We start from the raw sequence: 23,495 nt of genomic DNA on the forward strand, positions 1-23,495 counted from the left end.
TGCCACTGATCATGAGAGTTTTGCTGTGCTATTTACTGCTTTTACAGCACTGTCATTTATCGTGGGCATTTGGGAAATTAACACACGAATTTACATAGCTGTTGTAGGATGCTTATTTTAACAGAAAAGTACAGGAAATTAGAAGAAATGAAAATCTATAATTCTGTGAATGGTGTTAATGTTGCCCTCTAGATTTTAGATGTACTTTGAAAAAAATTTATAAGGCAGAGTTAACAGAGGAAGAGAGAGAGACCTTTGCATCTGCTGGTTTACTCTCCAGGTGTCCTCAGTGGACACAGCCAGGCTGAAGCCAGGAAGCCAGGAACTTCTTCTGGGTCTTCCACATGGGTGACAGGGGCCCAAGCACTTGAGAGATCTTCTGCTTTCCCAAGCACTTTAGTAGGGAGCTGGATCAGAAGAGGAGCAGCCGGAGGCTGGTGCTGTGGCGCAGTGGGTTAAACCGTTGTCTGCATTGCCAGCATCCCATACGGGCCCCAGTTTGAGTCCCGGCTGCTCCACTTCCAATGCAGCTCCCTGCTAATGGGCCTGGGAAAGCAATACAAGATGGCCCAAGTCCTTGGGCCCCTGTACACATGTGAGACCTGGAAGAAGCTTCTGGCTCCTGGCTTTGGATTGGCCCAGCTCCAGCTATTGCAGCCATTCAGGGAGTGAGCCAGCTGATGGAAGACCTCTCAATCGCTCTCACTCTGCCTTTCAAATAAATAAATTAAATCTTAAAAAAAGTGGAACAGCTGATACAGTGGAACATATACTGATGTCTCCGCCGGCAGCTTAACTCACTACACTACAACACTGGCCCCTGCATACTTTTCTGAATTGGAAGAAAATAACATGAAGTAAAAAAAAATGAGCAAATATAGCATATTACCACCAAAACCTAGTACCTTAATAGTACCTTATTTTTTTATAAGAACCTCATATTCCCTTTATTATTTTATAAGTATACATGTATATGTTCTGTCTATGGACTAAATTAAAATCAACTTAAAGGTGTTTTCTAATAACTAGTTAATTGTACAATACTTGATATATAATTCATATGAAATTTTTGAGAGTATCATGTAAATAGGTAATAGTAATTTAAAACGTTTAGATGAAATTATACTGTTTTTGTTTTTTCTCATCAGTCACATAATTTAAAATCATTTTCATTGTAACATGTTCATTTTCATGTAACAAATAAGCTAGTATATTCTAGACTATAACAGTTTCTATTTCAAGTGTATTTGAAGGATTCTTTTTGTAGAGAAAGTTTTCTCCATATTTTTATATTTATTCATGTTTAGAAGAATTCTTTTTGGGTGTTACAGAATTGATACACTAGCTGACAGCTGCTCAGTATCGGAGAAGTCTCCGGAAAGGCCCCTGGAACAGGAAGATTCAGTAGTTACCAAGTGTACTAAAATTAGCTTTGTCCCTGACAAAAAATCTGCTGATATAACCAGTGAACACAAAGTTTATGAATTTAAGGAAAAAATTGCAGAACCAAGAGCCCCTGGATGCTACAAACCACCAGCTATTCCTAACATGAAAGTGTTTGAGGCAGTTGTCAGCTGCATTGGTGATGATGGAACTATATTTGTGGTCCCTAAATTATCAGGTGAGATGTTTTAAGTTCTGTAGGGTTACTCAGTGAACATATACCTAGTATCTCCAGTTGTCTGGTAAGATAGGCATGCATGAAATACCGTGGTAAACAATGAACTTCTTTAACCTCATTTTCACAGGATTTTTAGATTAAATTATTTCCTGCAATATATACAATAGCTTTTAACAATGCCTACCACATAGTTATTTGAGTTTTTCATTATTTTAATGTAGCAATGCTAATGTGTTACACTGAGCATGATTCTCAGTTTGGAATTTCCATTTCCACTATTATGGCAGATTATACAACCCTCCCAAATAAGTCTGGAAAAATGACTCTTACATCAGGATTAGTACACATTGATCTGCCAGGCACCACTGTGTGTTCCTTATTTCCCCACATTGTGTCGAAGATGCAGAGTAGGGAGCTGTGGGAGGTTGTGGTAATGCCAGTTTTGTAAGACCTGCCATTTAGATGAGTTTGTAGGCTCTGTAAGAAAAAAGGATTTAAAAGCTTCTATTTGAAGAGAGTGAGGAAATAATTCACAAAAAATGACTGGAGATTCAGAATCCTTTGAAAAACATTTAGGTCTTTCGTGATATTTCCTTAGGTTTTTGTGCACATGCTTTCTGACTATGGTCTGGGCCCATCCAGAATACTCTAACTCACATGATTCAACACTCCTAGGGCTTAAGTGCCACTAACTCTCTAGTAAGTCTGCCTGCCCATGAGGGTATGGTGGCTATAAATTCATCAAGATTTTTCTTTTCTTGATCTCCTAAATACTATTTTTTTAATTAAAAAAAAAAAAACACACAGAATAAACCTGTTCAATTGGCTGTTGTAGAAGAAGTAAATAATGTCTTGAGACCTATAATAATAGTACTTAAACCAGAAGCTATCCTTGATGAGTATAAATACTTAGTTATTGCTAAATTGGTTGACTGTTATGTGCCAAGCATTGTGCTCAATGTTTTAATCTCCGTGCCATGCCGTTAGGACAGTTAAGATGCCATTGTGGAAGAAACAGAACTATCTAGGATCACACAGCTGTTAACAGGATTGGGGTGAGAAGTGATACCAGAGCTTGCCTTTTGTGTTATGAATTATACAGATAGATTAACTTTGGAAATAATGTACTGATTAGCAGTAAAAGCTATTTTAATTTACATTCCTAGAATTCCGTAGCTAAACATCAAATAATACATAACATATTCTGTTTTACCTAGATATGTTATCAAACTGCCATTTTAAATTAATAGTTATTTTCTATCTATCTATTATATTTCTATCTATCTATTATATCTATCTGATATGCTTAGAGCTGTTTTTGACATTTGCACTATCAAAATATAATCAAAGATCAGAATAATTATATTGATAGTGTTGATGATATCATCTTTCCATAATAATTATGTTGAAAGTGTTTTGTTTTTGATAGTGTATTTTGAAGCATAGAGAAACTATTGACAGAATTAGGTTTTTATGAAAGTTCTATGTGACTGACTTTTAATTATATTACCTAAGTTATGAAGTGCTTAAATATGATTAATGACTTTGTACTGGAAAATGGTAGGGAATTCTTCCTAAATGTTTTTTGCTTTTAATAATTTCTTCAGAATTTGAGCTAGCAAAAATGATGAATGAAATTCAGAAAAATTTAAAATGTCTTGGTCTTTTGGAGCCTTATTTGTGGAAAAAGGGCGAAGCTTGTGCAATAAGAGGATCCGACACTCTGTGGTACCGGGGCAGGGTAATAGAAGCTGTTGGCGGCACTATCAGGGTGAGTCCCGTACACTTTTGTGACTGTTCTCAAGGTAAATGCTATTGCAGTAAATGGTCTTTTGAGTATAAAAACATAAGAATGTAGTTAAAATGTCTCATGATGAGATCAATTTTTAAGATCAGATCTATTACACTTTTATTTGTAATTAAATTTTTTTTCTTTTTCTTTTTAAATATACTTAATAGTTTAGATAACAACAGAAAATTCCAGATAAGGACTTGACCACTTATACCTTAATGAGTGAACTACTTAGCTGGAATTGGTAGCCCTGTTGACACTTGATGTAAAACAACTTGTTTTCCAAGATGTTAAATATCAGCCTTAGGGCCAGTGCTGTGACATAGCAGGTACAGCCACTGCCTATGGCGGTGGCATCCCATATGGGCACCAGTTTGAGTCCCCACTGCTCCACTTCCCATCCAGCTCTCTGCTATGGCCTGGGAATGCCGTATAAGATAGCCCAAGTGCTTGGGCCCCTGCACCCAAATGGGATATCTGAAAGAGGCTCCTGGCTTCAGATCAGCGCAGCTCTGGCCATTGCAGCCATCTGGGGAGTGAACCAGTGGATAAGACACCTCTCTCTGTCTCTCGATCTTTCTCCCTCTCCCTCCCTCCCTCCCCCTCCCCCTCTCCCTATTTCTGTAACTTTCAGATAAATAAATAAAATATTTTAAAAAAAATCAACCTAGCGAATTTGTTTATGGCCTAGTTAATGCTTTCAGAGTAAGGGCTGACTTATGAGGTAGCACTTAAATTTCACTCAGAATCTTCTAAAATAGCTTAAAATGCACACATAAAAATACCTTCATTTACATTGTATTTTCTAAAAGTTAACAAAAATGATGAAATATTTCATCAGATATTTAGCATCACAGGCAGCAGCTTCACACACTATGCCAGGATGCTGACCCCTCAATTTAATATTTTTTTTAACTTTTATTTAATGAATATATTTCCAAAGTACAGCTTATGGATTACAATGGCTTCCCCCCATAACGTCCCTCCCACCTGCAACCCTCCCCTTTCCCACTCCCTCTCCCCTTCCATTCACATCAAGATTCATTTTCTATTCTCTTTATATACAGAAGATCAGTTTAGCATACATTAAGTAAAGATTTCAACAGTTTGCTCCCACACAGAAACATAAAGTGAAAAATAATAGATGATTTTTTAAATGATGATGAAATCAGATCAGACCTATTGTCATGTTTAATCCCAGTGAGAGTCAAGTTGGGAAATAATAATTTCTTTTTTTACAGAAGATCAGTTTAGTATACATTAAGTAAAGATTTCAACATTTTGCACCCCCATAGAAACACAAAGTGAAATATACTGTTTGAGTACTCGTTATAGCATTAAATCTCAATACACAGCACATTAAGGACAGAGATCCTACATGAGGAGTAAGTGCACAGTGACTCCTGTTGTTGACTTTACAAATTGACACTCCTGTTTATGGCATCAGTAATCTCCCTATGCTCCAGTCATGAGTTTCCAAGGCTATGGAAGCCCTCTGAGTTCTCCGACTCTTATCTTGTTTAGACAAGGTCATAGTCAAAGTGGAGGTTCTCTCCTCCCTTCAGAGAAAGGTACCTCCTTCTTTGAAGACCTGTTCTTTCCACTGGGATCTCACTCACAGAGATCTTTCATTTAGGTGTGTGTTTGTTTTTGTTTTTTTTTTTGTTTGTTTGTTTTTTGTTTTTTTGCCAGAGTGTCTTGGCTTTCCATGCCTGAAATACTCTCATGGGCTTTTCAGCCAGATCGGAATGCCTTTAGGGCTGATTCTGAGGCCAGAGTGCTGTTTAGGACATCCGCCATTCTATGAGTCTGCTGAGTATCTCGCTTCCCATGTTGGATCACTCTCCCCTTTATTTATTCTATCGGTTAGTATTAGCAGGTACTAGACTTGTTTATGTGCTCCCTTTGACTCTTAGTCCTTTCATTATGATCGATTGTGAACTGAAATTGATCACTTGGACTAGGGAGATGGCATTGGTACATGCCACCTTGATGGGATTGAATTGGAGTCCCCTGGTATGTTTCTAATTCTACCATCCCTCAATTTAATATTTAAAAATATGTTTTAAAATGCTGATTGCCAAGCAAACCTAGTTAAACAGTGATATATTGATTTTGTTACATTGGAGCAGAAGAAATAAATTGTTGGCTTTCCTTTTTAAGATAATTTAGAAATTTAATTATAAAAATGAAACAAAGAATTGCAATACAGGGATTTCTTGTAAGGAATTTGTAAATCTGTTAAGAACCAAAAACACTTTGGTTTTAAGAAAACCTTTTTATGAGGGCAAACGTGACAGCAAACACAAAGGACTTGAGGCAGGTGTGAGGTGCAGTAGTTAAGCTGCCACTTGGACTGACTCATATCAGGGTGCCTGGGTTCAAGTCCCGACTCCACTCCTAACTCCAACATCCTGCTAATATGCAACCTGGGAGGAAACAGGTGATGGCTCAAGTACTTGGGTCCCTGCCACATGTGGGAGACCTGAATTGGGGCTTGGCTGTTGGCTTCTACTTGGCCTAGTCCCTGTCACTGTGGGCATTGAGTTGTCTAATAGATGGAAGGCGTGTGTGTCTATCTGTCTCATAATAAAGATATACTACAAGATGAGAGAATATGATGTTGCTTTTTTTCCCTGGAAATTTTCTCAAATCCAGATTTAATCATCTTTCCAGGATGTGCATGCCTATGTTTAACATATCAGTTTGTGTTTTTTTTTTTTTTTTTTTTTTTGGAAAGGCAAAGTGGACAGTGAGAGACAGAGAAAAAGGTCTTCCTTTTCCGTTGGTTCACCCCCTAATGGCCACTGCAGCCGGCGCACTGTGGCCGGCGCACTGCGCTGATCCGAAGCCAGGAACCATATCGGTTTTTAATAATAAATTCTAACTAAATTTTATCTGACCTGTTTCAGGTACAATATTTAGATCATGGATTCACTGAGAAGATTCCACAGTGTCATCTTTACCCTATTTTGTTATATCCTGATATTCCCCAGTTTTGTATTCCTTGTCAGCTCTATAATACCATACCGGTGAGTACACAGTAATTTGTGGGATGATTGCTTTCAAATACTTTATTAATGATTTTTTTAAAGATTTATGTATTTACTTGTAAGTCAGAGTTACATAGAAAGAAGGAAAGAGAGAGCACACGTGTACACTCTTCCATCCACTGGTTCACTTCCCAGTTGGCCGGAGCTGCACCGATCCAGAGCAAGGAGCTTCTTCCAGGTCCCAAGGACTTGGACCATCTTCTACTGCTTTCCCATGCCGTAGAAGAGAGCTGGATAGAAAGAGGAGCAGCTGGAACTCAAACTAGTGCCCATATGGAATGCTGGCACTTCAGGCTGCAGCTTTACCCACTATGCCACAGTGCTGGCCCCTATTAATGATTTTTTTAGAAATTAGAATGTAACAGTAAAATCCCTTCCCAGTGTAACGAAAATTATTAAATACCTTCAACTAAGTTTCTACATTTTTATAAAATTTTATAATAAATAAATAAATAATGAAAAGCAGAGAGACAAATGGAGAGAGATCATCCATCTGCTAATTCACTTCCCAAGTGCCTACAAAAGCCAGGGCTGGGCCAGGCCAAAGCCAAGAACTAGGAACTCAATCAAGGTCTCCCAGATGGATGGCAGGAATCAATTACTTAAGCTATCAACACTGCTTCCCAGGGTACATGTAAGTAAGAAGCTGGAATGGGGAGCAGAGACCAGACTGAAACCCAGGCACTTTGAAATGGGATGCAGGCACACCAAAGAATGTTTTAACCCTCAAAAATAAGTTTATTAAGACAGCCAAGAACTTTTATAAAGAAGACTACAAAATTACACAGAAGGGTGCAAAGCATCTAAAATTGTAAAACTTATTTCTTCAATCAGTGAAATTTTAACAAATTTATAGGTGGAAATCAGATAAAAGAGTGACATATCTTTTTTTTTTTTTTTAATGGAAAAGGGGGCAGGTGTTTGGCCTAGCAGTTCAGATACCTGTGTCTAATATCAGAGTGCCCAGGTTTAATTCCTGGCTCCACTTTCTGCTAATGCAGACCCTGAGAGGCAGTGGTGAAGGCTCAAAGTGATTAGGTTCCCCCAACCCATGTGGGAGACCTGGACTGAGCTCCTCCTGACTTTTGGTTTAGCACCGAGCCAGACCATTGTAAACGTTAAAGGAGAGAACCAGTGGATGGAAGTAGGTTCTTACTCCTTCCTTTCAAATAAGTAAAAATTTTTTATCTTTAAAGAGTTGTATTTTATCTCTCGCTGTATAACAAATTAAGCTAAAACTTACTGGTCTGAAACAATAAACCTTCCTTATACAGTATCTGTTACCCAGGGATCAGGAGCGGCATAGCGGGGTGGTTTTAGCTTGCAGTCCCTTGTATTGCTGGGGTCTAGATGTCAACAGAAGTGCAGTCAGAAGAGCAGCTCCTAGACAGCTTATGTCCTTGTCCCATGAACTTTAACACCTGAGAACCTAACAGTCACTGCTTGTTAATGAATATGTTTTACAGGCCTTGTGTAAGCACTGCCTTGGCATATTGGTCTTTTTTAAAATTTTAAATGTGATGTCTTTAATGTAGGTGTATGTTTTTAAAGCATAAAATGTTTTAAGTGAACACTGTGTAGGGAGAAGCTCAAATGCTAAACATTTTAATATTTTTATCATGTATCCATTATGTTCTTTGAAAAACATGTGTTTTATATTATTTAATGTTATCTGTTTTGGCTACCTTTGTGTATCTTAATTTGCTTCCTGCTCTGTCTTATTTTATGAAAGTGTAAGAAACTGAATTTATTGATCCCAAATAGGTGGGAAATATCTGGCAATCAGATGCAATAGAACTTCTTCAGGAACTACTTTCAAAGAGAGAGGTGGAAATTCACGTTATGGTAATTTGTATTTAAAGCTGGTTTAAATGGTTTGCTACAAAATATTACAGCTAACATAATTTGAGGAATATTTTTGATGATAAAAAATGTTATAGGTATTCTTACATGAATATAAATTATTTATTAATATAAAAGAAGTTACCACTTTGGTTCCAGGCTTGTTTTAAATAAGTTAATTTTGAACAGGTTCTTGAGAACCTCTGAAACCATTGCAGTAATTTGAAAAATTCTTATTTGGATACAGATAGCAGTATCAAATTATTAGAGATGTCTTAACATGTAGCAGCCTTCAGGGTGGTGCTATGTATGCAGCACTGGGTTACATTAGGGTAATTTAAAAGGAAACTGTTAGGATCCCCATGCCCTAGACCTTATGTTGTTAGTGAAACAAGACACAAACCTAAGAAGTTCACACTGAAAATACAATCCAACATGCTGCAAGAGGGGAATAAGTGTATTAGGAATTTAGAGATGATGGGAATTGAGGTATCCTTTTTTTTTTTTTTTTGGACAGGCAGAGTGGACAGTGAGAGAGAGACAGAGAGAAAGGTCTTCCTTTTGCCGTTGGTTCACCCTCCAATGGCCGCCGCGGCCAGCACACTGCGATTGGCGCACCGCGCTGATCCGATGGCAGGAGCCAGGTGCTTATCCTGGTCTCCCATGTGGGTGCAGGACCCAAGTACTTGGGCCATCCTCCACTGCACTCTACACAGCAGAGAGCTGGCCTGGAAGAGGGGCAACTGGGACAGAATCCAGTGCCCCGATCGGGACTAGAACCCGGTGTGCGGGCGCCGCTAGGTGGAGGATTAGCCTAGTGAGCCGCGGCGCCGGCCTGAGGTATCCTTTAAAGATACAGTTGTTCTGGCTAGGGAAATGAAATGCACAGAAAGAGGTTTCTAGAAATAGTGTAACAGTGTGATATAATAACAGAGTTTTATGAGGAGAAGTGGTGAGTAGGATTCAGGAGAGGTGAGGCCCTTTGGAGCTTTCTGAGCAGTGAGGTCATACAACTAACCTGCAACTATGTTTGAGATGTAAAAATGGTAAGGAAAGTATTTGTTTCAAAGGACAATGATGGGATAAAGGATAAAGACCTACAAAGAGGCCCAGATCATGTAACTATAAAGTGGCTTCTGTTAGTGCTAAGAGCCTTCCCCAGCTACTCATTCTCCATGGCAGGCCATGAAGTGAGGCAGAGATTGAAATTGCTGATAGTCAAGGAGCTATCTTTGTGCTGATCAGCTTAATATAGTCAGGAGAACAATCTGGAATGTAGCAAAGACTGCTCAGCTGAGTTTCCCCACTTGTGAATGTGCATGCCCATATCTCTACCCAGACCTGCCCCTGGGATTCTACATTGAGGAGAGTGCTGGGCTCCACCCTAGGCCTGGGCGTACAGTCAAGGAGCATGTTTCAGAAACCCTGCCTTGGTGGAGCCTCTGTTTAGTGATGGGGCCAGAAAACAAAACACAACATCAAGGGTATATTAGTGATAAGTGCTAGGAAGAAAAATAAAGCAAGGAAGAATGATAGGAAGGGGTGTGACCAGGGAGGAGTTTCTATTTTCAACACAGCCATCAGTGAAGACAGACTGCAAAGGGCATTAGAGGGAAGACCTTGTAAGCAGCGTCAAGGGGAAAACCAGAACAGAAGGAGCAAGCACAGGGGAGTGGGCAACGGGGCCAGGCTGTGCTGGCAGATGTGGGCACCCTAGGATCTGACCTGAAAGCCCAACCTGCTGTTCGCTCTGGCTGCTGCAGTGACTGAAGACTGGGCAGTAGGAAAAGACACAAGCAAATCTGCTGAAAGGCAATTACTGTAGCTTAGTGAGGAGAGGAGTGTGGAAGAAGTATGGAAGAGGTTTCCACCACTCAGCTGACCAGTTATGAACATAGTACCTAATAATTGTCAGTGGACATTATTCAGAGTTTCAGAGACATTATCATGAGCCCTGCTCTTTAGACTGTTAATTTCTTCTGATTCCTGCCTTTTTAGGGTTTTTAAATTAAAATTCATTTCTTCACCCTCTGATCATACCTTCTATTTCTCCTATTTAGTATAAATTATTAGTATTATTTAAACATGCTATGTGTGGTAAATTATGTATAGTAAGTTGCTTTCTAGTAAATCACTAGAAAATTCTTTACCTTATGGACATATTTTATATAAACCAAACTAGAAAAAAGTTTCTGCCTCATGACCTGCCAGCACACTAGGAAGAAAATTTTATTAAATTAATCACTAGTCAAACTATCAAATAATACTGTGATTATTAGAAGCCTAATTTTATGTTTTCTGACTAGAATTTTATTCATAAGAGACTATTTTTATAGTAATTATCTTATTTATTAAACTTAAATAGGAATTGCCTGAAAATCCATGGGAGAAATTATCTATTCTTCTATATTTTGATGGAATGTCACTTTCTTATTTTATGGCACATTATAAATATTGTACTTTTGAACATTCTGAAGAGATACTGAAAGAAGTAAGTAAAATTTTTTATATAAACATACATAGAAAAAGTTTAATTAGGCTGGTGCCACGGCTCACTAGGCTAATCCTCTGCCTGCGGCACTCGCACTCCAGGTTCTAGTCCCAGTTGGGGCACTGGTTCTGTCCCAGTTGCTCCTCTTCCAGTCTGGCTCTCTGCTGTGGCCCGGGAAGACAGTGAAGGATGGCCCAAGTGCTTGGGCCCTGTACCCACATGGGAGACCAGGAGGAAGCACCTGGCTCCTGGCTGTGGATCGGCGCAGCGCCCATTTTGGGGGTGAACCAAAGGAAGGAAGAACTTCCTCTCTGTCTTTCTCCCTCACTAACTCTGCCTGTCCAAAAAAAAAAAAAAAAATTTAATTAAACGTTATATTTTTGCTATCTTACATGCTAAAGTGATCATATTAAGTGTGTAACTGATCATATGATTGGATTAAGTGTCAGAGGAATCACATAAATAAGACCAAGTGTCTGCTAATGACAATAGATAGAATTACAAAGGAGAGAATGATCCAACATGGGAAGCAGGCCACACAGCAGACTCAGAATGAAAAATGCCCTAAATAGCACTCTGACCTCAGAATCCGCCCTTAAGGCATTCAGATCTGACTGAAAAGCCCATGAGAGCATTTCAGGCATGGAAAGCCAAGATATTGTGGCAAAAATATGATCTACACATAGGACCTCTGTGAGATCACAGTGGAAAGAAGGGGCCAACAAAGAAGGACGTACTTTTCTCTGAAAGGAGGAAAGAACTTCCACTTTGACAATGGCCCTGTCTCCAGAAGTTCCATAGCCTTGGCAGCTCATGACAAGAGCCTCAGGTGATCACTGACATCATAAATAAGAGTGTCAATTATTAAATCCACAATAGGAGTCACTGTGCACTTGCTCCCCATGTATGACCTCTGTCTTTAATGAGTTGTACTATGATAATTAATGGTAAAACTAGTCTTCAAACAGTACTTTATACTTTATGTGTCTGTATGGGTGCAAACTGTTGAAATCTTTACATACTATAGAGTTGGTCTTCTGTATATAAAGATAATTAAAAATGAATCTTAATAAAGAATGGGATGGGAGAAGGGAGTAGGAGGTAGGATGGGTATGGGGGGGGGGAGAACTGCTATATTCAAAAAGCTATACCTATGAAATTATATTAAATAAAAGCTTTCTAAAAATAAATGTCACATTTCTGATACACCTCATGTCTTAAATATGATTCTGCATATCTGACATATTCAGAGAGCCCAGAGAACTTGTAAATTCTTTGTTGAGAAAGCAGTACTCTGTATTATGCTTTATAAATGTCCTGAAAGATTAACATTTTCTCTACCTTCTAACCTAGGTGTTCACTCATATGTTATCCAATATCATTTAAATATAAGGATAAATGTTATAAAATCTGTAGAATTAAATTCCACAAAAGAGCTCTCTCCCCAGATAAAATGTTTTTTTTCTTTCATTTGACATAAAAGCCATATATTACAACATTTCTCACATCGTGCCTCATTCAGAGCCACATTTGAGCTTATTCTCAACAAACAGTCCATTCTAGTTACCTGGTGCTTCTATTTTTAATATTTTTAAAACATAATTAGCTTATTAAGATGCAGTTTCACATTAGAATACAGCTGGATTGGAAGTGGAGCAGTTGGGACTTGAACCAACACTCCAGTATGTGTTGCAGGCGATGTATGCAGCAGTTTAACATGCTGCACCACAACGCCGGCCCCAGAATGTTTTGACCAATGTAGAAAACTAGTTTCTTCTCTCAGGCAGACACTGTGACATTACCCTGTACATGTAATCCTCATTGCCAGCTTTTTCTCTAAAACAAAAATGTGTGTGTGTATACCTATTAAACTGGTATTAGAAAGATTACTTAGCCTCTTCCAGTCATATTCTGCACTGTGAATGTTTTAAAGGGAAAAGAGTGTCCACTCTTACTCGATTACTTTTTGATCTAATAATTATCTTAGCATAATTTTGAGGAATCTTATAGTTGCAATATAAGAAGAAAGAATATTCGGAACATTAGATTTCCCTGTTAAACTAAAATAACTAAACAGTGCCACTGAGAACATGCTCCCAGTTTTTGAGGGGATGAATTGTGGAAATGCATCAGAATATTATTACAGTTAAAGGTGGTTTTACTCAATAACAGTATTATATTATTTCAGAAGCCAACAGATTACAATAAAAAGTATGAGGCGGAAAGATGGGAAATAAGCTTTGAGGTAAGTCACTATCCATATGGTTTACAAACTGGATATTATATCAGTATAATGAATCTGATAGAGAATCAGAAACTAAGTTTTCTTTTACAAAGTTGAGATATTATATGCCATAAAATTCGCTGTCTAAATGTACAGTTCAGTAGTTTATGGTATTATTGACTTTTGCAACCATCACCCTTTATGTTCCAGAACATTTCACCACCCCAAAAAGGAAATTTCATATCCACAGCAGTCATTTCCCATTCTTTCCTGTCCCAGCTTTGCAATCGCTCCATCCCTCTCTCTCTCTGGATTTGCCTACTCTACTCTATAAATGGAATCAGACATTATGTGGGCTTTTCACTTAGCATGATGTCTGCAAGGTTCATGCATATTGTAGTTTGTATTAGTACTTTATTGCTGAATAAAATTTCATTTTCTGAATGATATATTTTGTTTATGCATTCATGAATTGATGGGACATTTGGGTGGTTTCCACTTTTCGATGATTCTGAGTAGTGCTGCTATGAACATTCATGTACAAGTTTTTATGCAGATATATGGTTTTATCTTTGTTATAAAACTAGGAGTTTTGGGCCTGGCACTGTGGCGTAGTAAGCTAAGCCTCTGCATGTGGTGCTGGTATCCCTTATGGGTGCCGGTTTGTGTCCCGGCTGCTCCTCTTCTGATCCAGCTCTCTGATTATGGCCTGTGGAAGCTGGCCCAAGTGCCCCGGCACCCACAGGGGAGACCCAGAAGAAGCTCCTGGCTTCAGATGGGCCCAGCTCCGGCTGTTGCGGATGTTTGGGGAGTGAACCAGCAGATTGAAGTCCTTTTTCTCCATCTCTCCCTCTGTCTGTAACTCTGCCTCTCAAATAAATAAATCTTTTTTAAAAATGGGACTTTTGCTGAGTCTTAGGGTTGTAAGTCTTTTTCCAAAAAGTGGCTTCCCCTTTACAGTCACACTGGGAATGTGCAGGTGCGGTTTCCTCAGCATCCTTGCCAGTGCTTGTAATCTTCCTCCTAGGCATCCTGATAGGTGTGATGTGGTTGTTCATTGTGTTCTGATACGCATTCCCCTAGTGATTGATAATGTTGAGCATCTTTGCATGTACTTATTGGCTATTTGTATATTTTCTCTGGCAAATCTCCATTCAAATTCACTGCCTATTTTAGTGGTGTTCTTTATCCATTTTTGGTGAGTTGTAAGAGTTTTTCATATACCCCTTATCCAAGTCCCCTATCAGATCTATGATGATTTGCAAACATCTCCTCCCATTCTGTGGGTTGTCATTTTACTTTGACAGTTTCCTTATAAGCAGTAAAGTTTTTAACTTTGATGAAGTTCAACTTAATCTGTTTTTTTTTTTTTTTCCCACTTGTGGTTTTTGGTGCAGTAAGAGTGTTAATAAGTCAAACTTTAGTAGAATTTCATTCCTATGATTATAAAAAGAACATGGTTGTTGTAAAGTGCTAACTTTGTAACAAAGCAGTAAAATTTAATAATAAGTCATCACTTTTTTGCTGAACTTTCCTTAGTTCAACTATTTTTTGTTGTCATCAGTTCAAAAATGTTAAATGGTAATAACCTACAAATTTGAATGTGATGATTTAACTGCTTATGTTACTGCATTCTTTATGAATAAAAACAACTTTTAAAAAGATATTGATGGTATTGGCAGAAAAATGAACCCCATATTTTTGTATACATTTACTTTCAGTGACTACTGACTCCCAGGTCTTCTTGGGGTCACATAACTTTGTATTTTTCCTTATACTTATATGTAGCTTAAAAGAGAATACACCTTTTTTATTATTTTTAACTTAGCTAAATCTTTTAGCATTTCATTTATTGCTTTGGTTTTTATTATAAAGTAGCTGTTTCTAAAAATCCTACAGAAATGTGTAAAGGAAAAATTAAATATCCCCCATTCTGTACCATAAGCACCCAGTCTCACTCATTACTAGCAGTTACTGTTGACCATTTTCTAATAGCTCTTCCAGAAATTTCTTTGAATATGTAGATATATGTCCATGTTTTAAGTTGAGGGACAAAAAAGGCTAAAGATTTTTAGCCATCACATGTTGTTCACACTGCTTCAAAATCATTGTGGCATTCAGTATCTGAGAGCTTGCTTTCTGCTCACTGAAAATAAACTGGCACTATAATAGATTTTTATACTATATTGAGTTTTCATAGTTCTAAAATCTGAATGTATTTGCGGTGTTCTAGGAACTGCTTCTATCTGAAACAGAGACTCCTGTTTTACCACCGTATGTGTCTTCATCTCTGCCTCCCCCGGAAGAACTCTTTGCTGTTCAAGTGAAGCACGTTGTCTCGCCAAATGAAGTAGGTGTCTTGGTCTTACTCACCAGGGGTGACTCCCCATTGCTCCATTTTCCTGGTTTTAAGTAATTCAAAAATTGGTGATCTCAGGTTTGCCTCACCCTGTAATAATATCCCTTTGGGAATAGCAACTCTTGATAAGACAAGTGTTTCTTAACCAGCTGCTGGGCTCCCACCATTGTGCCGCTTTTCTTCAATGTTGTGTTCATATCAAATATGTAGGTTTTTAAGATGGAACTCTTCCACCTAGGACATCTTAAACACCTCACTGCCCTTCACTCATGCAGCCATGAATTCTGATGTCTGACCCTCCTCTGTGTGTTTCCAGACCACTTGCCACCTTCTGACAACCTGTGCCACTTTTCTATTTATTATGTTGCTCTGCCTCCCCTTAGAATATTACTCCATGAACTGGAGGTTTCTGTGGTGTTCACTGATGTATCCTTGGAACCTAGAATAGTGTCTGACCTACCGAGTGAATGAATGAACAAATGTACTAAAGAAAATCCAGTTACATCTCTTGGCTAACAAGAAAGGAAAAAATGACAAGTAGCATTCGCAGCTCCTTCAGCCTTTTACACAGTAAACCATTCTCTAACAGGCAATTTCATCAGAAAGAGCTTGGTGTAGCTGTTACTGGTTTTATAATTTTTATATATTATTTGTGTTAATGTTGCATAACAGTTACCTCCAAACTTCACAGCTTAAAACACACATGAGGGCCAAGAATCCAGGAAGTACTTAATTAAGGACCCTAACCCAGGACCTCTCAGGGGTGGTAATCGGGATGTTCGGGGGAGCAGGGAACTACAGAATTCACTTCCATAAAGACCAGCTTATGTGACAGTTCTGTACCCAACCCAGGGCATCTCCAAGCTCTGCTCACAGCTGTACTTCCTGAGCACATGGTCCCAGACCACCATACCACACCCAGAAACCCCATCTCATTGTCCAGTCTTAGCAGACTCACACCTTCACGTGAGCCGTGTTCCCTGTGTAGGAGGGAATCCCAGAAGCGGGGAAAATGAGGCAGGGATCCCTGGTACCATGGGTGGAGGCCATTTCCCAAAGTATTTCTGTCCAGATCAGTGATTACTGGAAATTAAAGAGTTTGAAAGTTGTTTCCCTCCCTTTCTCCCACTTAGGTATACATTTGCCTTGATTCTGTAGAAAGTTGTAGTCAGTTTAACCATCACAGTGACACGGACGACAGTGGAGTTAGCTGGGAGTCAGAACCTGAGAGCCTGGAAGAGGCGTTGCGAAGGTCTAATAAGAACGTAGAGACGTTTCCTCCCCTGACTGATTTCAGAACAGGTATGCTTTTTTTTTTTTTTAAATAAGATGGGGTTCGTTCTTAATAAAACATGTTTTTTATTTTGATGGGCTGATGAGGATGGGTTATTTCCAGTGTTAACTGATCGTCTCCTCCTGTCCACATAATGTGCATGATCTCCCATTTTCGAGATGAGGAAGGTGAACTAAGAGAAATGGCTCCTTCGTGTCTCTTTTCACCTTGCAAAGATCAGGCCGTGTTGAAAAAAGATTGCATAAAGATGGTTTTCCAAGTTTGTAGTTTATTGCTAGCTCAAATTGTGAGAATTGTCATTCAGGCTTTGCTGGCAGTAATTTTCATTACAAGTGCCCTACACGGGTCATTTGGGGACACTGTGTCCTGGTCTGTCTCCATAGGCCAGATTCCCAATGTTTCTAATCCATTCTTCCTAAATCTGTGTGATTCTCCTATGAGAAAAAAAGTATCTAGTTATATTGAGCGTCCCTGAATGCCAACAGTGGGAATCTACATTTTTATCAGAGATAGAGAAAGATGTGTTTATTCTAGGTACTTCCTACACACCAGAAGGTATGTTAGCAAGGAAAAACACACATGAATTTAATGTCTTACCTGATTTTACTCAGTGAGATTTTAACTGGAGGTGATCCACTGTAGGCCAACTGTTCCCTCTGATTTGGCCCCTGCTGTTCTCTCTACATGGAATGTTCTCCCCCAAGACAAGGTCTCTGTTCAGCTGTCTCCTTATCAGAGCCTGCCCTGATCTCTCTGTATGAAGTGACTAATGTTCTCTCCATTCCCCATCATTGCTCCTCTTTTTTTCAGTAGCACCATGAGCATGTGGCTCTTTAGGTAATCAGCAGTAGAAGGGCACTTTGCACAGGTCAGTGCTCATAAATATTGAATGAGTAAAAGAGTAGACTCATTAATTTTTTTGTATGCTCAGATTTGTGGCCTGGAAGGAATAATTCCTTATTGTGTTTGTATCTCAAGGGAAATCACACAGTCAAAAATGTATGCATAATGTGATAATTCCTATAGCTATACATGTTTGAACATTTTTCTTTAGATATTTTATACTTCAATAAAAGTTACTTTTAGTATATATATGGTCAAATTGATTCATAAGCAACTGCCTATTAAATATGTACATTCAATTAAGGAATTTATATCAAAGGAGTCATTTTTTGGATTAAGATGACAACTAGGTGTTTTGACTTTTTAAAAGTTATATTTTGAGGATATGACACTTGAGCCATATTTTTTTGTCATCCTAATCATTTTTAATCTGTGGTTAGGTATTTTTTAACTTTTACTTAATAAATATAAATTTCCAAAGTACAACTTTTAGATTATAGCAGCTTTTTTCCCCCCATAACCTCCCTCCCACCTGCAACCATCCCATCTCCCACTCCCTCTCCCATCGCATTCACATCAAGATTCATTTTCATTTATCTTTAAATACAGAAGATCAATTTAGTATATACTAAGTAAAGATTTCAACAGATTGCATCCACACAGAAACACAAAGTATAAAGTACTGTTTGAGTACTAATTATACCGTTAATTCACATAGTACAACACATTAAGGACAGAGATCCTATATGGGGAGCAAGTGCAGTGACTCCTGTTATTGATTTAACAATTGACATTCTTATTTATGACGTCAGTAATCACCTGAGGCTCTTGTCATGAGTTGCCAAGGCTATGGAAGCCTCTTGAGTTCGCCAACTCTGATCTTGTTTAGACAAGGCCACAGTCAAAGTGGAAGTTCTGTTCTCCCTTCAGAGAAAGGTACCTCCTTCTTTGATTTGAGCCATATTTTTAAGGCTAGAAATAAGTTTAAAGGAATTGTTAGCAGTAATTCTGTTATTTATCATCCAGAACATTTCTGCTAGGTAAGATTCTTTACTGTTCTGTTGACTTCATATATTCAAAAAATTGTTCACAACTTTTTAGTAAAAAATCAATTGAAATAAAAATTTTTGTATGTTAGAGGCATTTAGTATTTTAGTTGCACATGTCCACAACCATGTGTTTCTTATGGAATTACATAGAAGAGAATATGATGACATAAAAGAGAGGAAGTAGAGCAGACAGCAGATTGAAGCATATTCATCCCATGTACTCCAAAATCCACACAAGTGTGACAAGAAGGGGAAGTATATTCCATTCTGGTTTTTCCAGGTCCACTCGGCCAGGGTACATTAGCACGCTTCTTACTAAACACTTGCTTGTACCAGGTGCCACATCAGGGATATGTACAGTTCTGCAGTGGAGAACAAGAGCAGAGAAGAGACAGTAAATCAAGTACAGTGTGACAATCACTGTCTGAGTTACGGGGCTGTGCACAACACTGCTGATCATCAATCAGTGTGGTCAGGGCTTCGGGAAGATCAGGTTGGAACTGAGTTTTGAAAGACAAGTAGCTGTTTGTCATAAGAGGGGCTCAGGAGAATATTCTAGATGGAGGGACAGACATCAGTTAACTGGTGTCATTAAGGTTTTAAGTGACTTAATTTAGGTAACTCATTTAAGGATGTGTGTTAGGAATTGTTGAGAGATGCTGAAGAAGCCAATAAATCAGTGCTGAGGACTTGATATTGCAGGTGGTTAGGATGGCATTGAAGAATTTTGAACAACAGAGCAGTATAATCGAATTTTAAAAATTATTCTGGCAATATATTTATTGTCCCTTGCAAAAAAAAAAAAAAAAGGTGGCCCAAAGTGTTGATTGTGCCAATATCTCAGCAACAGGAAGTGAAGAACTAGAATGACAGCGGAAGAAGTGCCTTTCTTTGAAGCTTTAATCATAGGAATTAGTAAAGAAACTTGGTTTGGGAAATATAAACAGTAAAAGAAAAGCCAACATAAGGCCAGCTGCTTGGTGTTTAATTCTGGATGGTGCACATATGATTGTGACATTTCCTTCTTTGTACTTGTCTGTATTTAAAAATACTTTTTAAGAAAAATAAAAGGTGGCCGGCGTCGCAGCTCAATAGGCTAATCCTCCGTCTGCGGCGCCGGCACACCGGGTTCTAGTCCCGGTCGGGGCACTGGATTCTGTCCCGGTTGCCCCTCTTCCAGGCCAGCTCTCTGCTGTGGACAGGGAGTGCAGTGGAGGATGGCCCTGCACCCCATGGGAGACCAGGAGAAGTACCTGGCTCCTGCCTTCGGATCAGCGCGGTGTGCCGGCCGCGGCGGCCATTAGAGGGTGAACCAACGGCAAAGGAAGACCTTTCTCTCTGTCTCTCTCTCACCATCCACTCTGCCTGTCCAAAAAAAAAAAAAAAAAAAAAAAAGGCAACGTTAACATTTTTATTTTTGTGTTTTTCAGAAATGCCTTGCCTTGCAGAATATGACGATGGCTTATGGTATAGAGCAAAAATTGTTTCCATTAAAGAATTTAATCCTTTAACTATCCTGGTGCAATTTGTTGATTATGGATCAACTGAAAAGCTGACAGTCAACAGGTTAAAAAAAATTCAACTTAGTTGAAATATGATTCTTAGTTTTTTAGGTGTTTTGTCTATTGGTTGGTTGATTTTTGTGTGTGGTTCTTAATTGGGAAGATTTTACTTCATTTTTTAAAAGACAAAACCTGTTTTAAAGCTGTTGATGTGTTCAGAATTTTGTAAATCTAGCGATTTGTGTGGTAAGAATACACATGAAATTTACCATTTTAGTTATTTTAAAATCTGCAACCAAATGGCAGTAAGTACATTCAACGTGTTGTACAGTTATCACTATTTTGCGTTTACAGAATTGTTCATTATTCCAAATGGAGACGACACTCATTAAACAATAGCTTCCCCTTCCATCCTCTCCCTGCCCTGAAAATCTGTCGTCTACTCTGCCCCTCTAGATTTGACTCTTCTAGGTACTTCACATAAGGAAACTCACACAGTATTATTCTTTTGTGACTGGCTTATTTCACTTAGCATGTTTTTAAGGTTCATCCACATAGTGGTATATTCCTTCCTTAAGGCTGAAGAATAATCTGTTATGGGTATGTACCACATTTAGTTTACCCATTCATCCATGATTGGGTACTTGAATTGCCTTTTGGTTATTCAGAATATGTGCCTGTAGACATGGGTGTACAGCTATCTCTTTGAGATTCTGCTTCCAGTTATTTTGGGTAAATACCCAGAAACGGAATTGCTAGATTATATACTAATTCTGTTTTTAGCTCTTTGAGAACCCACCATTTTGTTTCCTATGGCATCTTGCCATTTCACATTTCTACCAACATCCTGTGTATATTTTTGGGGCTTTGTGGACTTTGTTTTAATGGTAGCCATCCTAAAGAGTATATAGTGGCATCTTAATGTGGTGGTTGTTTTCACTCCCCTAACAATTAATGATGATAAATATCTCATGTGTCTGTTAGCCACTTCTATAGAGAAATGCCCAATTTTATGTGTACTTTCTCTCCAAAAGTATCACTGTATTGATTATGTATTTTGATATTGTTTTTAATTTTGGTGGAGTCCATTTTATCTGATTTTGTTGTTGACTATGTTCTTGGTGTCATATCAAAAAAAATCAGTGTAAAATTCAATGTCATGAAGCTTTCCCTAAATGTTTTAAGAGTGATATAGTTTTGAGCAGTAAGAGAATTTTAATTGTGACATTCTGAACACTTTAAGAATTTCTTTTGTGACAGACTGCGTCAGATTCCTCTGCATCTTATGCAATATCCAGCCCGAGCCATAAAAGTTCTCTTGGCAGGGTTTAAACCCCCCTTAAAGGATTCAGGAAAGACAAGAATACCGTACTGTCCCAAATGGAGCATGGAGGCATTGTGGGCTATGATAGACTGCCTTCAAGGAAAACAACTTTATGCTTCCTCCATGGTAAATATGTATGAATTGGACCAGATTTGTTTAAAGCTATGTCCATGACCCCTAATAACTTCATAAAGTGCTTTGTTCTTATGTGATTTTAAAGGCAAACATATATTAAAACCAGGTATACTATAGGATTGTTAAGACTTATAAAAATGGTAAAAAGGGTGTAGTTTATATTTGGCAAACCTCATTACCCCTACAGTGGTATATTATTGATGTAATGAATAAGAAATGATCAAGATACGAGCATCCTATCATCAAACACCTTATAAGTTAATGAGGGAAACAAACATGCACATCACTAATTAACATGACGTGGAATAAAATCAGTACTGTGGTACAGAGAACTCTGTGGGGTGGGAGGGAGTGCAGGAAGGGTTAATTTCCATCTGGAAAGATGAGGCAAGGGCGTCTGAGCTGCTGCTTAGTAGGCTCTCCAGTAGTGAGCTGAGTGAGCTTGGAGCTGCATCCTAAAGAGGAGTACGAGTGACGGGGGTTCTGATCCAGCACGGAAAAGCTTGAAGTGAACTAACTCATATCTGTATTAATTTTGAATTACTGTGGTTGAACTTGTACCCATTGAAAGGTCAAAGAAGAAGATCCAGATGGCGTTTAATCCAACGTTGTTCCCCTGAGGTGTAGCATGTCACAATAGCCCACAGGCAGAATCTGGCCTGTACTATTTTTTATTTCATGCATCATGTTTTTGTTTAGATTTGGTTTTTTAAATTAATTTTTATGTTTGAAATGCAGAGTAAGAGATATCTTCCATCTGCTGGTTCATTCCCCAAAAGCCTATAAGAGCTAGGCCTGGGCCAAGCTCAAGCCAAGAGCCTGGAACTCAATCCATGTCTCCCATATGGGTAGCAGGAACTCAAGTACTTGAGCCATCAACAGTGCCTTCTAGGGTGCACATTAGCAGGAAGCTAGAATTAGAAACCAAGCAGGAACTCAAATGTAGGCACAGATATGGATGTAGACATCTCAGTGTCTTAACCACTGCACCAAATGCTAGCCCCCATGCATCATGTTTTATCCAAAAGAAGTCTATTACAGCTTTTCATTGAATATTATAGAATCAAAGAATCCTGGATCTCCCTATGGCAGGTAGCTGCAGTGGTAGAGGGACTTTTTCCTTCCATTCACCCTGTTCCCAGCCACTGGTGTTTGGCCCAGCTTGGTTCCCTCCTTTGCCATACCTGCCTGGACCTGGGTCTCCTACATGGGTGGCAGAAGCCCAAAGCTCTTGGGCCATCTTCTGCTGCTTTCCCAGGCACATTAGAAGGAAGCTGGATTGGAAGCAGAGCAGCCAGGACTCAGGTGGTGCTCATATGGGATGCCAGTGTCACAGCCGGAGGCTTACCCACTGCACCTCAATGCTAACCCCTGGGAAGTAGTGAAACCCATATATGGTACTGTTCTTAGTGATGAATTAGCTTATGTAGGGATTTTCTCAAGAAACCAAAGAAAATACAGACAGGAACAGGACAAATGAGGAATTCTTTATAGCTAGCTACTTTTTCACCCTATGAATAACATTCAAAATTTAGTCAGTTTATGCATGAAAGTTCTGCTAGATACATCTAGCAAATGTGAGAAGGAATTTCATTTGCAATAAAGAATGAAAGAATGGGATTTGGCAGGAAACTTGCCGGTGCATTTTGGAATTAGAGGATAAGTTAGAAATATGCAGGGACTGACCCTTCCCCACTGTGTGAATGGCCAGATGTAGGAGAGGAAAAGCAGCAGACATTACCGTATTTTCTTGACAACTGTGTCTTCATTTTAGGCTCAGGCACCAGAACAAGTAGTGACATTATATGAAGATGAACAGTATCCAGTTCACATGTCATTAGTAGAGATGGGGCTCGCAGACAGAGATGACTGATGTAAGTACAAGCTTCTCCCTGAGCGTAAGGCATATGACTAATAAAGCAGACTAATATGAAATTGCCCATAAAACCACCCTGGGATTTTCCTC

The 23,495-nt window shown here is 38.8% G+C and overlaps 1 protein-coding gene across 5 annotated transcripts in view; it reads left to right on the plus strand.

The window, feature by feature from the left end:
* The window catches only part of RNF17 (ring finger protein 17), a 117,524-nt gene that overhangs the window by 93,548 nt on the left and 481 nt on the right, over positions 1–23,495 (plus strand). For all 5 annotated transcript variants that reach the window (XM_089304337.1, XM_089304335.1, XM_089304336.1 and 2 more), the window contains 11 exons: positions 1,332–1,621; positions 3,229–3,392; positions 6,326–6,445; positions 8,231–8,311; positions 10,674–10,799; positions 12,988–13,044; positions 15,257–15,373; positions 16,516–16,684; positions 19,999–20,134; positions 21,331–21,520; positions 23,304–23,403. In XM_089304337.1, the coding sequence (XP_089160463.1) occupies positions 1,332–1,621; positions 3,229–3,392; positions 6,326–6,445; positions 8,231–8,311; positions 10,674–10,799; positions 12,988–13,044; positions 15,257–15,373; positions 16,516–16,684; positions 19,999–20,134; positions 21,331–21,520; positions 23,304–23,402 (1,549 nt within the window). In that variant the 3' untranslated portion in view covers position 23,403. The remainder of the gene's footprint in view (positions 1–1,331; positions 1,622–3,228; positions 3,393–6,325; positions 6,446–8,230; positions 8,312–10,673; positions 10,800–12,987; positions 13,045–15,256; positions 15,374–16,515; positions 16,685–19,998; positions 20,135–21,330; positions 21,521–23,303; positions 23,404–23,495) is intronic.

The sequence above is a fragment of the Oryctolagus cuniculus genome, chromosome 9 (genome assembly GCF_051225735.1).
Source record: "Oryctolagus cuniculus isolate XC-2025 breed Fujian yellow rabbit chromosome 9, ASM5122573v1, whole genome shotgun sequence".
In the NCBI taxonomy this organism is placed as follows: domain Eukaryota; kingdom Metazoa; phylum Chordata; class Mammalia; order Lagomorpha; family Leporidae; genus Oryctolagus; species Oryctolagus cuniculus.